The sequence below is a fragment of the Cyprinus carpio genome, chromosome B10, assembly GCF_018340385.1.
Source record: "Cyprinus carpio isolate SPL01 chromosome B10, ASM1834038v1, whole genome shotgun sequence".
Lineage (NCBI taxonomy): Eukaryota > Metazoa > Chordata > Actinopteri > Cypriniformes > Cyprinidae > Cyprinus > Cyprinus carpio.
In genome coordinates this window covers 21242232-21256640 of record NC_056606.1, presented here as the reverse complement: position 1 = coordinate 21256640, position 14409 = coordinate 21242232, and the positions used below count along the sequence as shown (strand labels likewise).

Sequence of the window (14409 nt, the reverse complement as noted above, 5' to 3'; positions counted from 1 at the left end):
TTACATAACCGTTTGTTATGTTTACAAGGATTCTTTAAGTAAATATCAAAGTTAAAAAACCAAAAATCCTAACATTCACACTGTTTTTGAGTTGTATTTACATTGTTTTATGTTTCATTGGGGTAATAATTATAACAAGTTTAAATGTTGCTTTTGATGTAAGGTTTAGTAACTTACTGTTCTGTGACATCTGGAGTTAATTTTCTACTCAAAATGACCCATTCATACTCAAAACATTTTGTTATTACTTCAGTGCCTAAAAACTCAAAACATTTGAAAATGCAAATGCATAGAGTTTCGTTACAAACTGACATCACCAACTACTGGCCAAGACATAATACAGCATTTTCTTCACAGATCCGTGTGAACTGGGATTGTACTGTACATTGTCTTCTGTAAACAAAACTTCAAAAACACAAAAGGAAAAACGTTTGTTTTTAGCATAATTGTTGTCATGTAAACATACCATTGATGTGCTAAAATAACTAAAACTTTAACTTTATGTACTAAAATAACCAGGCGTGGCTCGACCCATTCATACTCAAACACTAATCACTGATTGTTACCGTCATTGTGTATGGTGTACCAAGTATTGAGGTCTCTGTGTTCATTTGGGTTATAATTATATTGAGTGGACATATTATCTTAAAAGGATAACAATCTGTCTATTTGCTTACTTACAGATTTCATTTAATTCAATACTGAAGTTTTACTTAAAATATAAGCCTATGTGTGCAAACCTTGCAAAAGAAAGTAAAATGAAATGAATCTTATTTATTGTTTTTTTTGTTTTCGCCATTTAACTTCACCATGGTATTTGTGTGATAATACTAATGGTAATCAATCAGAATGTCCTTACACAATGCACGCATACAGAGTGCGTGATCGCTGTGACACCCAGATAACAGACCTTCCCACCTCTGTAATAAACACAGAGATGTTAGTCCCATCCATATTGGTACATGAAAATCGCAGACGTCAGGTGGTAAGAATCAAAACTCAAACGTAGTTTAGAAAACTAGTCCCGTCTGAATAGGGCTAGAATACGGATAGAAGTCTGTCTAAAAATCAGATAGAATGGTAAAACAAAGGATTTACTGTATACAAAAAGTATTATAACAATTGCTTTTATATTATTAGTAATAGAAAGGCAAACATTATAATACCCATCATAATATAATTTGCCGTCAGCATTAAGCAGACACGCATTTATATCATTTAAACAAATCTTTGAATGGCCCTTGAACATTTAATTTCACAAAACTTGCAAACTTAGTCAAATACAGCTGTGAAGTGTGCATTTATCCAGCATGATCACGTGTTCTCTGCGTGACAGTCGGTCCGTGTGAATTTAATGCTTTAAACTCGTGATTACAAATTATGCTGTGCTTTATGCATTTGCCCATATTCATGTCATTTTCTCTGTGTGCTGTATGTAAAATGAGTGTTACCTGCTTTATTTGTGGGTTTGTGGGTTCGAGTCTCGGGCCGGCAATACCATGACTGACGTGCCCTTGAGCAAGGCACCGAACCCCCAACTGCTCCCCGGGTGCCGTGGCATAAATGGCTGCCCACTGCTCCGGGTGTGTGTTCAAGGTGTGTGTGTGTTCACTGCTGTGTGTGTGCACTTTGGATGGGTTAAATGCAGAGCATTTCACCATACTTGGCTGTATGTATGTCACGTACCGCACATGGACTGCATACACGCTGCAAACGAAGTATGTGTGAACCTGGTGTAAAAGGCCGCCTCACATACAGCTCAAAAAATCAGGCTTGCACTGTGTGTAAGCTATTGTGCAACAATTGCACGATTGTTAAAACAAAACTGTAATGCATGATCAAATATTTATGTGAGATAAATATTTTTGAAAAACATCTAAAAAATGCCCTCCTCCACCCCTCAAATTAAAAAATCCCCTCTCACAAGAGCCACCTAAAAGAGGTGAAAATGAAAATTAGGCCCTGAATAAATGTCTTAAAATCCAAATACCAAAAAAACTACAAAAAAATCTACATGATAAAAAGAAGGCTTTAAAAAGATCTGTATCGGTGATCGTATCGCCAGAGACTGCTTTCTGTGATCGTGATTGGTGATCAGCCTCAAAAATCCTGATCGGAGCACCCCTAAATTTAACCATTAAAAAGGAGTCCAGAAAAATTCTAACTGAAAAAAAAAAAAAGGAATTTGGAAAAAATAAATCAGATTTCAAAGGGGTCTGTAGTTGTCTTAAATTTATTAACTAAATGAGGCATTTTGGATTTAGTGAACAAGCAAATTCATATAGAAAAAAGTAGTGTTACTTAGCACAGTTATTAGGACAATAACTGAGAAAATGTTGCTTTTTAAATGTTTGCAATTTATTTTTTAAAAATGTATTAATAAAAACTATAACAGTATCTCAATGTTACTAAAATAACACTTGTCACAGTCACCCATGGAAGAACGTACCAGGGTTTCTAATTTGAATGCAGTCAGCTCCTCTCTAAAGAGCACACATATTAGTCACTAATTAGACAGAGGTAGGGCTCAATGGGACGTGCCTAAACATCTGCAACTGTCTAATTAATCCCGTTAATGTGAAACTGAACAAACCCGGTTAGTGTACGAGTGAATATCTAGGAGAAACAGGAGTCATTTCTTTTGGGGGAAAATGTAAATTTTGATCAACTGTCAAGTCAAGTTCTGCCGTCAAGTTTCAGGCTCTTTGTTAGACGTTTGGTGAAAGGCAGCGATGAGTAACATTTAGGGATGTGAATTTATTAAAAGCTGGAGAGAGACCTGAGGAGGCTGATAAATTAATCTTTCACCGATGTACTTCAATCCAGTGTTTTTCCAAAAGGAATTATGGAGCTATATTTTACCACTGGTGACCGCTAAAAAATCGAATCCCATATGGACTGAAATATCTTAAATGTTTTTCTAGATTTCACCTCATTTATTCTGACCTTCACTGATTACCATAACTAAAGCTTAATTTCTCACTGCATTTCCTGGTGCAGCTTCATTATAAAGGCGAGTAAAATTACTGGTGGTGGTAATTGGTAATTCCTTCCCTTAATTATATACTTAAGGGGGTCATATGATGCTGCTAAAAAGAACAGTATTTTGTGTATTTGGTGTAATGAAATGTGTTTATGTGGTTTAAGGTTCAGAAAACACATTATTTTCCACATACTGTACATTATAGTTTCTCCTCTATGCCCAACCTTTCGATTTTTTACAAATCTCATCATTCTGAAAAGCGATGTGTGCTGTGATTGGCCAGCTATCCAGTGCGTTGTGACTGGCCGAATACCTCAAGCGTGTAACGGAAATGTTACGCCCCTCACCATACTGTGTTCTGACAATTTGTGCTACCCTGTCAGATTTTGCTACCTCCCATTAAAACAGATGGTAGCAAAATTTGATAGAGAAAAGTGCTACCTATCAGATTTAGCTTCCAGCATGATATTAATAAGGTGTGAGGCTTTATTAACATGTTCACCTACCCCAACCCTAAACCTACCCTTACAATATGATAAATACAGTCTTGGTAGCATAATCTGATAGGTAGCATTATTTGTCACAACACCGGCCAGAGCAACGAGACAAAAACATTAAAACCCATTATAAACAAGGCATTTGTTGCATCCAGTGGGACAAAATGACTGATTATAATGATTTATACTGTCTTTTTACGTGTTGCGTTGCATCGCACCGTGTAAACATAAAACCATGTTTACATTTGTGATCGGAGAAATGACAAACATGAAGTGCTGCTCTACACTGCTTAAAACTCGCGTTTGAATCATCAGTGTGTTAGAACGGGCCGTTTTAAGTAGGTACTTTAGTCTTTGCAACTATACAGATCTTCTTTATGCACCAAGAGCTTGTAACACTCCAAAGAGAACAGAAAAATTTAAATTGCATCATATGACCCCTTTAATGTAAAAATGGCATAATTATGTACCAAGACATATGTAAGTGTTGTTTATTTCATGATGCATCCACAGCACTTCTATGATGAGCACACCCACACATCATTAGTTAATAATTGCAACTTAAACATCATTTATAAAATGAATCTCCTCAGAAAAAGCCTAAAGAATGGCTTTTCTAATGGTCCCAGGCAAAAATTGGTATTTAGGTTTGTGTACCATCATTTATACAACAAAAACATCCAGTGGTGAAGATCAGAGGATACTAGAAGTCGTTAAAATAAAGTGCAGTAATTGCCTTCTTGTTTATCTAACAAATGAGCCCTGATATGTTCTGAGTGCAGCGACTTCAGGGCATTTCTACAGACAGAATAACAGCAAAATTTGTTAGCATAATAATGGCACTCCAGTGAGGCTTTTTCTGGAAAACTCTGCAATCTGGTCTTACAGATAATGGACAAGAGTCAGTTTTCTTACAATTTCCATTAATCAGACACACGGCGGGGGGTTGTTTGATTACAGTTGTTTCTGTTATCTTTATTGCTGAAGAATATGAAATTTGTGCTAATGTGCAAGTTCTAGCCTCAAAATAGAACTTACGAAAGGAGAGCTTTATGATAAACTTTGAAAGTAAATTTTTAAATAAATTAAATGAAAATTATATATATGGAAATTAGACATGACAACATCTCGGTTATATCATAAACATGTTTAAGAGGAAAAGTTCAGAAGAAAAAAAGCATAAAGGAATAGCCTGCAGAAAACTACACCAAAAGTTTTATATTTTAAATCAAACCTGCCCAAAATAAGCATTTTATAATTTTGAAACATATAGATCTGATGTAGCACATATGTTGATAAACAATACTTGCAGATTTATCACTTGTTTTAAACATTAACCTCCCTAAATTTATCATGTTATTTCTTATTTTTCTTTTTGGAATGACTTTTAAGGGTCTTTAAAAAAAACTATTGGACTAAGAAAGACATAACATTAACAAATCTTCCATGACCTTTCACGACTAATGAATTCCATAACTTTTCCATGCCTTAAAATCATACTTTAGAAATTCCCTTATATATCCAGGTTTTATAAAACCATGGGGACTCTGGTATTTAAAAAATGAAAAAAAAATTTGGCAATTACTGGCAGATTTATCCTTTGTTTAAGGCCTAATTTAATTTCTTTCTTTCCTTTCTGGAGAGTTGTTTTCTTAGGAGTTAGTAGTGTACAATGGTAAAGTCTCCTGTTTAGCGGCCCTGCATGCAGAAATATGATTTCCGCATGATTGACATTGTGGCACAGGTCTTTAAATGCGCAGTGATGGACAGCAAAAACCTGATGTCATGAAATCCATTACAGCAGCAAGGGCTGTTTCAGCCATGTGACATGAGCGGGCACTCATTCACTCACTCACTCTCTTCTAGGTCGGCTCTCAGCACCCATTATCTCTGTACTGACCCACCTCAGAAATACACCAAAGGCACATGCACACACTCATTCACTCCACATTCACCAAACTATTGTTCCTCAGGCCATGTATCAATCAGTGTTAATGAGAAAAGGGAGTTGGAACTAATGAAAGACACCAGAAATCAAGATGACCTGACGTAGCTCAACAAGAGGATAAAAAATTAACACAGCCAAATAGGGGAAAAATTGGCTTTGGCAAGTAGCTTAAATAAATAAATAAATAAATAACTACTGGCCATTAGGCAGTAAAAACGTTTAGGAATTGCAACTTAACTAAGAAATTCATAATGGTGTTTGCACAACAAAGTCTTGTTCTGAAAAAAAAAAAAAAAACACACTTAAAAAGCCTTGAGGTTTGAAGGTTTATAGGTCTTATGAACAGATGACGCTGGAAGAACATTTAATTTCCCAGAATACAATACCTGACATGTCCAAACATGTGAATGCAATGGCCAGTCCTAGGCAATTAAATTAGTCTATAGGCTTATAGGAAACAACAGCGAGTTTTACACATCTGATCCACAAATGCTTGTTTCACTTTCTTTGGTACATCACCAAACACAAGCAAAAACTATTAATAATAATATCCAGGAACATACTTAAGATTGTTTTAAATATCTTGCCTGCAAGAATGCAGCTGCCCTACACAACACAAATTCTGTAAAATATTGTAAATTGCAATCACAATAACAAGGCAAATAACGGACAATTATGATTCTTGTCAAACTGTTTTAATTTAAATTATTTATTTTAATGGAACTTAACACTAGCAATGATTTATGAAACTATGGTTCAAAAGACTTGGGTCTTTTAATGTTTTTTAAATAAGTCTTTTATGCTCACCAAAGCTGAATTTATAAGATCAAAAATACAGTAAAAACAGTAATACTGTGAAATATCATTATAATATTATATTTAAATTGTACATTTAAATATAATATAAAATGTAATTTATTCCTGTGATCAGGCAGAATTTTCTGTTCATGTTTTCTGTGCAATAGGAAGTGTAACATGCATTAGCTGCCATCCAGCTCCTGTACACGAGACACACAAATGGTGTCATCCTTCTTATGAGCACCGCCTTCAGCCACGACCTCTTTGCACAAAAGATGACAACAGACAACAACGTGACAAAATAATAAGCAACACGACTATGACAGTACCATCACGCCAAACAAAAGTAACCCAGGAAAAAGAATCCAGCAAAAACCATACGCCTCGTGCCAAAACAAGAGCGCTCAATTATTTAAAATACTTCCAGCATCCATCTTCTTTTTGTGGTTTGAGACAAGCATTCAGCAGTGTATTGATTTCCCAAAAGGTCTGGAAGTCTGGGTACATTCAGAGGAATACAAAACAGGTCTCCGAGGATTGTTCAGAAGCACATTTGCTCGCTTAAGAATACCGCCTTACTAACCACATACACCCTGAACGAGTTTTATTCAAGCATGCTGCTGTTGATACAGTCAGTGGTGCTTTCAATTAGCACTTCAGAAAGTAGTAGCACTCCTCGAGCAGCGTAAAGAGTCTAGAAAATCCCACTTTTACAAAAGCATCTTGACTCTAGGATGACTAACAAAAATAGAAAGGATGGTTCATTCTTCTTCTCAGCTCCAGCTGGACTCTTCATTACAAAGCGACATCGGCCATGACAACTGAGGACAAAGCTACAGAGTCGGCGTGTATGTTTTGCAGTTGTAGTTTCTAATTAGCCGTCTGTGAAGAGAGTTGAGAGGACAGCGCTCCCTAAAGCAACTTCACATGACTTGAAGGATCTCTGTGAAGGAGCACCATTCAAGTGCCCAAAATGTCTCAAGATGATTAGCCTAAAATGATGAAGCCTGTATAATAACAACAATATCTGATCCTTCCCATCATGCAGAGAGAGCCTGCTCTCAAATTATAAATTTGGCCCTGGGATGCAGATCTTCAATGATGTATTATGCTGTCAAAATCCATCAGTTGCCATCAGCTCAACATATTACTGAAACAGGAGGAAATTATTCTGCTGTGGTGCGAACCAACATCATACTGCAAATTTACAATGGCGCAGTCGTACAGATGATGCTCAGGTGGAAAATGGGTTGTTTTCTCAGTACGGGTACAGTTTTATTGACAGCAAAGCCATCGTCACTTGTCATGTCAAGAGGCATCCATTGCATTTTCCCTGTTTACAGCTTTGTGTACATCATTTTCCTTCCCTACGGAGAACTAACAGTACAGTACCTTCAGAATCTGACCCAGTTTGGCTCAATGCTTGTAAACATTTCCTTTCCCTTCATACAATCCAAAAAGTGCTTATAAATCCAAAGAGTAGCTTGGTTAAAACCATGTAGGGACGTGAAGCTAGTTACAGTGACCAGGATATTGCAGCACACAAATTTCCCTTGAGAATCACCCTGTGTTCTGGTCAATAAGCTGACAGACAGGCCTACGGGCTTAATAGTTTATGTGCCACCTTCCATCGCCAGGGTCATACATTTAAAATTTGCTCAAGGAAAGTGAGAAGTGTAAAACAATTAAATACTGTAAGAATGAGAACTTCAGCCAGGACTTAATAAAGATGGTCTGCTAGCCCGAGGCCACTGTAAGAGTGTTTTGTATTGCATGTTGTTATTGCAAATTGTGCTGATTAGTCACCAAGACTTCTTGTTGCCCTAAAACAGATAGCTTTGTTGAATTTGCAAAAATTAGTTGTCACTGCGAGTCCTTAAAAGCATTACTAGATGTAATAAAAACAACAATAATAATATAAATATAAAATATTTAATATATATGAACAAAATATATATACAGAATATAGAAAATAAATATAAAAAACCAGTCAAATATGACTTTTGGGAAGTGCACCAACCGAATATAAAATTACATTAATGCACGATTCCAGCTTTTTACAAAATGTCAACATTTCTCAAAGACTTCTTGATGGAATTTCTTACCAGTGACATTCCAATAGACAAACAGCAGTGAATTATCCAGAGTTTTGTTAGAAACACAGCCATATATTTGCTGTAAATGAGAAAAGCATTCACAGGGACAACTATATAGTACAGACTGTGTAATTGGACATGCCCTTGAACCCGATGAGTCACGTGATGCTCATATACAGTATCTGATAAGGTTTCATTTTATAGCTAGGAGGTAATGTTAGGGGCTGGGTAACCCGGACACAGGGACATACAACCTAATGAGGATGACAACTCAAGCTTATGAATCTGACCAACCCCCGAAATACATCAAACAACCCCATCACAAGCCAATGAAAAATGAGCACCACGCTGGTTGAAGCCATAGACTGTATAAAAATATGGACATAGTGTCCTTAGTTTTCTGAAGAGCGTTTCTGAAGCTCAAAGTGGACGGAGCGGGCCATCACCATCTTGGCAGCGTGTCACTGCGCGTCACTCCAGGATCATCGAAAATGGGCAAAAGGTAGGAGCTGGTTGCTGAAGCCACGCCCACCTAGCTCGACGGCAGTGTCAGCAGTCACTGACACCTGTCACTCAAACAATCCACCTGTCACTCAAGTGGTCATGCCCTTAATTATGCAGAACTTTAAGGCTTAATATAATTTAAACGGATAAAAATTCACCCCCCTCACAGTTGTCATGAAGGGCAAAATTAGCTATACCAAAATATTTTTTTTTTGTACCAGGCTGTAAACGTGTTTTTCTGCTGTAAATTTGGGCATTTTAACATGGGGAGTCTATGTGATTGACTCCCTTTTGGAGCCAGTCGATGAATTGCAGTTTTGGTCACTTCCTTGTTGGCTTCACGAGAGAGAGCGGGAGGTTGCCGCTTGGTTGAAGCTTAATTAGGCTGGGGTACCAAGTGCACTTTCTAATGCAAAAGTAATTTCCTTTTTTACTCCTGAGCATAACCGACTTTTTGACAGAAATTACCCTTCAGACAGGAAGTGCATTTCACTGGTGGTTTAACATGTCACAAATTTGACCAAATAGTACAAAATTGGTGACAGACAGTGTCAGCTGTCAAATCCCTGCTGCAGTGTCTTGCTCTGCTGTCCGAAGAATCTATCCATCCATCCATCTATCCCTGGATTAGCCCAACAATGAGCTCTCTGGACTGCACTCAGGGAATGAAACCCAACACTGTCTTTACTTTCCTTATAAGCAATATATTGGGAAATGAGGGCAGCCCGCCCACAAATGCCATAGGATAAAGTGTTTTCTGTATATAAGAGTAAAAACTGACCTCTGCATGACCCTGTACTGTGTTCATCAAGATATGTTGAAACAAAGTCCCGAGGGAAAAAAAAACACATCTTGAGTTGGCAATACAATGTAATCAGTGACCAAAAAAAAAAAAAAATCAAGAAAATTGTACCAATGGCAACTGAGTAGGCAATTAACACTTGCAGTGCTGTTTTTCTTCATCCATGCATGAGATTGAGAGGACGTGGTTGGAGGTTTAGGAGAGAAAGACACTTTGGCACATTAATTATGTCTGTAAGTAGAAAGATTTGTCCTCTTGAGGACAATTCAAGGTGGAACAACAACTATGATTTATGATCAGCAAAACAGAGTGGTGCCTCACAAGGCAAGAGACTGTCATGAGGACTGGCATCAGTGTAATCTAAACTTGACTGTTGATTGGTGTAGTCTATGAATTAAGACACCATTTAGACTGCCAAATAACTTTCAATATAATGTCAAAATTATAACAATGCATACAATTATTTATCATATTTTCATAATGCATATTATGTTCTGTATTTTTGTATAAATATAATAGTCTAATATTAATATTATTGCGAAAAAAATAAACAAATGAAACTATAATATAACAAATCTAACAAAAAAAAGAAAAACATCGATATGGTTATCAACACCAAAGATTAAAAATCTGCATATTTGGTCCTTAAAAGAAAGAAATATCAGTCAAACCCAAACAACCATATGCTATGAGTTGATAATGCATAAGCTAAACAAAATGGTTGCAACACAATTGCCACAGCGTTAGATAATTCTACCTAAGCACAAGTGAATTTGCAAGAATTATCTAGATTGCATATAATTTACCAGATTATCCATATAGATCAGATAAACCTGACATAAACCCCACATAACCCATATATACTCACACTTCATTGCATTCCAGTTTTATAGGGCATAATCCTTCTAATAAAATAAATAGACCGAAGGACGTGTAAACAGATAAAATACGTTTGCAAACAGAAAAGAAAATCGTTGCCAAGCCCTTTAAGAAAGACAGGAACTTTAAATAACAATGAAAATTAAAAAAAAAAAAACAATACTATGCCTGTCGTTTTTTGTTAGAGATTACATTTGTACTCTAATTATATAACGCTACCAATAATGAACCATATAACAATCCCAGGCGCTGGGAGTCTCGTGCGTAACAAATAAACTCCACGCGCTTTAAGACACTATTAGTTTCAACGAAGTCCATTGACTTTAAAGTTCATTCCAAGCTAAAACAGCCCAATTTCATACGGAGATGAAGTGATCTACACAAAGAAAGTGCACTTCGCAAAAGCCTCTTCACACACCCATCTACCCCTCAGTGATGAAGAGGACAGATCTTACCGTCTAAATCCCTGAAAAGACGACGGCCACGACATCCGTGATTTCTTCAGACCCGGTCGGTGACCCGTATCCACCGCGTAGGTTCGGTCCATTTTTCCCGGTGCTTTCAGGTAAGCTATCTGTCGGGGTGTGTTAGAGAATATCCCGCTGTCTCCCCTTCTCGCTCGCTCTGTCTCTCTCTCCGTGAGAGTTTCTGCGCTAGAGACGGTGAGGCTGGCGGCTACTGCCTCCGCAAACGATCAGGAGGAGCGCGCGCATCATCTCCACACAGATGCTGCAGGTCACTTTCCCGCTCAGCAGGAGCGACCGTTATTTTAAACTGTCAAACTGACTGAGGAAAAGCGACTCGGCATAAGACGCCTATGTTCACACTGCAGGCAAATGTTGCCCAAATCTATTTTTTTTTTTTTTGCTTACATGTGACTCAGATCTGTTTTTGTCATGACAGTGTTCTTTTCAATTCTGATTTGTGCCACTTCCATATGTGGTACTAAATCCGATCCAAGTCAGATGTGTTGCAATGCGACCGCAGTGTGAACGGTCATGTCGGATTTCACGCGGCTTTTACGTCACTCTAGATCGACATTCGTCATAATTCTGAGCTGACGGGAGACACTACAAAGATTTTACATACCCAAAGTTATCAAGACAGTAGCGAAAAGTAAACAGTGGAAGTATGATGTGTCAAAACTCATGTGTATTACAGTAACAACTCTACAAGCAAAACATGAGGGCTCGTATTCATAAAAGTTTAAAAACTCTGCTTTCTTTTGTCAAATCCTTGTCTTTATTTTTTCATATTGCCTGTGCATAATTTCGCTGGTTTCTGCAGCAGATCACACTATTAATAAACGCATAATCTCTTTATATCCTCCGTATTTACTTCCCTATGATGGCGCACTGTGCAACTGTTGCCAACAGTCCACATTTTCCCCACGGAATTGGGCTAATTTCTTCCTCTGTTGCCGTGGGATGTTTTTCAACTTTGTGGGTTGACGCGACCACTCTAATGCAATGTTTACCATGAATGGTACTAGTTTTGAGAAAGAATTGGGCAGATTTTGTTGTGAAAATCTGGAAACCCTGTTTGTATCTTTCTTTTGCGAATGGGGGTCAGTTCAGAACCACGATCTGTTCACACTGGAAATCTGATATTGGCCCCATTTAAAACAACGTGAACAGCTATACAAAAAAAAAACAGATCTGAGAAAAAATCAGAATTGAGCACTAAGGCTCACAGTGTGAACATAGCCTAATATTTAGCATGTCACAATTTCATCATAGAAAATGAACAACCACAATAAATGAGGTAAAGCAAAGAAAAAAAATAGAAAAAAATGTCATAAACGAGTATGTCAATGTAAGGCTGTAACTACAATGACGATCCCACTTTAAGTTTTGCAATCTAGAACAATAAAAGAACCAGAACCTCAGAAGACATTGAGCAAATAAATATAACAAACAATAGGGTGAAAAATTACAAACTATTTCCATGTCTTCCACCTTTTTTTTGTACGGAAACCACAATTTCTCAAGTTCTCTCCTACAGAAGCACACACGCACTCATGCACACACGCGAACAGAAAATTGTCATCAACGCCACCCAGCGAATTTATCAATAAAATAGTTTCGCAGCTGAAAAGCTACATGACATTTCTCATTAGGGAGGTTCTTGAAGCAGTTTAACTTATAGATTCGCTGTTAGTAGACGCACAGACACAGGTATTCACAAGTGCTTAATATCTCTCTCTCTCTCTCCCTCTAATAACTGCATTAATAACTTCATAAGCCTGCATATCAATGGCTCAAGCCTCTGTTATTAGCTCTAAAATGACGTTTTGGAATTTGCAATGGACGATTTGGGATGAGGGGCATAAAAATAGTTCAACACATTTCAGGACGGAAACATGTCAAATGTCTTGAAACAAATCATCTGAACAATGTCTTGATGTGTGGTTGTGACTCCTGGCCATTATAATTATTAGAGAAATAACTAAACGTTTTTTGTGACTAGCAATAGCAAAAAATCACACACAAAAAAAAACACAAAAAATCATGGCTCATGGTTTTTAGACTAAACAAATATAATCTGTGGATCTCATCCCAACCTACTATTTCAAAAGAAAATATATCAAAACAGGAAAGAAAGCTGCTATTTCATGCTGCTATTAACTAACAATTTTTATCAACTTAATGGGTGGGCGCTTCATGCAAATTAAAGTGTACTGTAGGCTGACTGAGTTGATAAGTTCCAAGATTGAACTGGATAATGGATAGAGGTCTTGTAGCACAAATCAAACCGGCAATTGGTTTAACGTTTGCTTGCGGTTTGTGCTCTGTGAGCTTGGGAAGACAGAAAATGGAAATTATTTTTTGCAGGTATGAATCTGCATGTGACAAGTAAACCTTTCACGGGAATAAAACAGGCTACATTAAATTTGATGCCACTGGGTATGGGGATGGTTGTCAATGATACTAATAATCCAAATAAATGTTTTGTGGTTTATGGTAAATGTTTTGCATCAAATCAGAGATTCATAAACTGACCTTCTTCTTTGAACTCACCACAGAGGTGTCTCTGGATGTCACTTTTAAGGGGTGGTGTAGAACAGAACAAATGTGTCAGGGTGTTTGACTAGTCATCTAACCACCAACTTATGAGTTAGTGAGGTCAGGTGGCATGTGATCATGACCCTAAAACAACTTTACATGGCTGGCTATAAGACCGATAGCTTACTCATTCAAATTCCCTAATACTGAACAGAACCATGTGAATAATCTGTGTAATTGAAGAATGTGCAAATGCAGAGCCAGGGTTTACGTCACACGATGCAAAGAATAAAAACTGAGAAAATCAGTTTTTTATGCTTTACATGGAGCCTGACGCATGATCTATTTATTACATGCCAAAGCATGCACAAACTTCTAAACGAATCCCAGATGTATTCACATATCAAGGGGCAGAATATGACTCACCAGACACATAAAAATTGTATTCCGGTCCATGGCTGATTCAGGCTGCTGATATTGCCACTCCAGCACAGCAAGGCTTCGGAAAGAGACCAATTCCTATTTTCATATGACTGTGAAACTATAAACCTCTTCTGACTTTGAATATGCCAAGCTGTATCTAGACCCCCCCCCCCCCAAAAAAAATCAGCTGAGGTAATGGCAGGTGTTTAGGATAGTTAATGTAATGGACTTTAGACATAAAAGTGCACAGTTCAGCAGTATCAGTGCTAAAGCTGATTTAAACAGTCGTAGTGTCAATAACAGTGTGGCCAACGAGCCAGTCAAAATGACCCAATCCACAGCAGAGTCAGCAAAATGTGTTAGCATGTTGAAGAAATTCAGTGACAGTTCGTAGCACAAACTATGAATTATAAATGAACCATGCTTGGGGTCAAACCAGACAATACATGCAGGAAACTTCTTTAGAAAGCAGCG

General features: G+C 37.4%; 1 protein-coding gene across 4 annotated transcripts in view; it reads right to left on the bottom strand.

Annotated features, from left to right (window-relative positions):
* LOC109086782 (cAMP-specific 3',5'-cyclic phosphodiesterase 4D-like) overlaps positions 1 to 14409 on the bottom strand; it is a 193668-nt gene that overhangs the window by 135423 nt on the left and 43836 nt on the right. Inside the window, exon 1 of one of the 4 annotated variants that reach the window (XM_042733248.1) lies at positions 10963 to 11239. The exons of 2 other annotated variants lie outside the window; for them this stretch is intronic. In XM_042733248.1, coding sequence (XP_042589182.1) covers positions 10963 to 11054 — 92 coding nt within the window. In that variant the 5' untranslated portion in view covers positions 11055 to 11239. Of the gene's footprint in view, positions 1 to 10962; positions 11240 to 14409 lie in introns of those variants that run through there. One more of the 4 variants, XM_042733252.1, reaches the window with a different exon arrangement.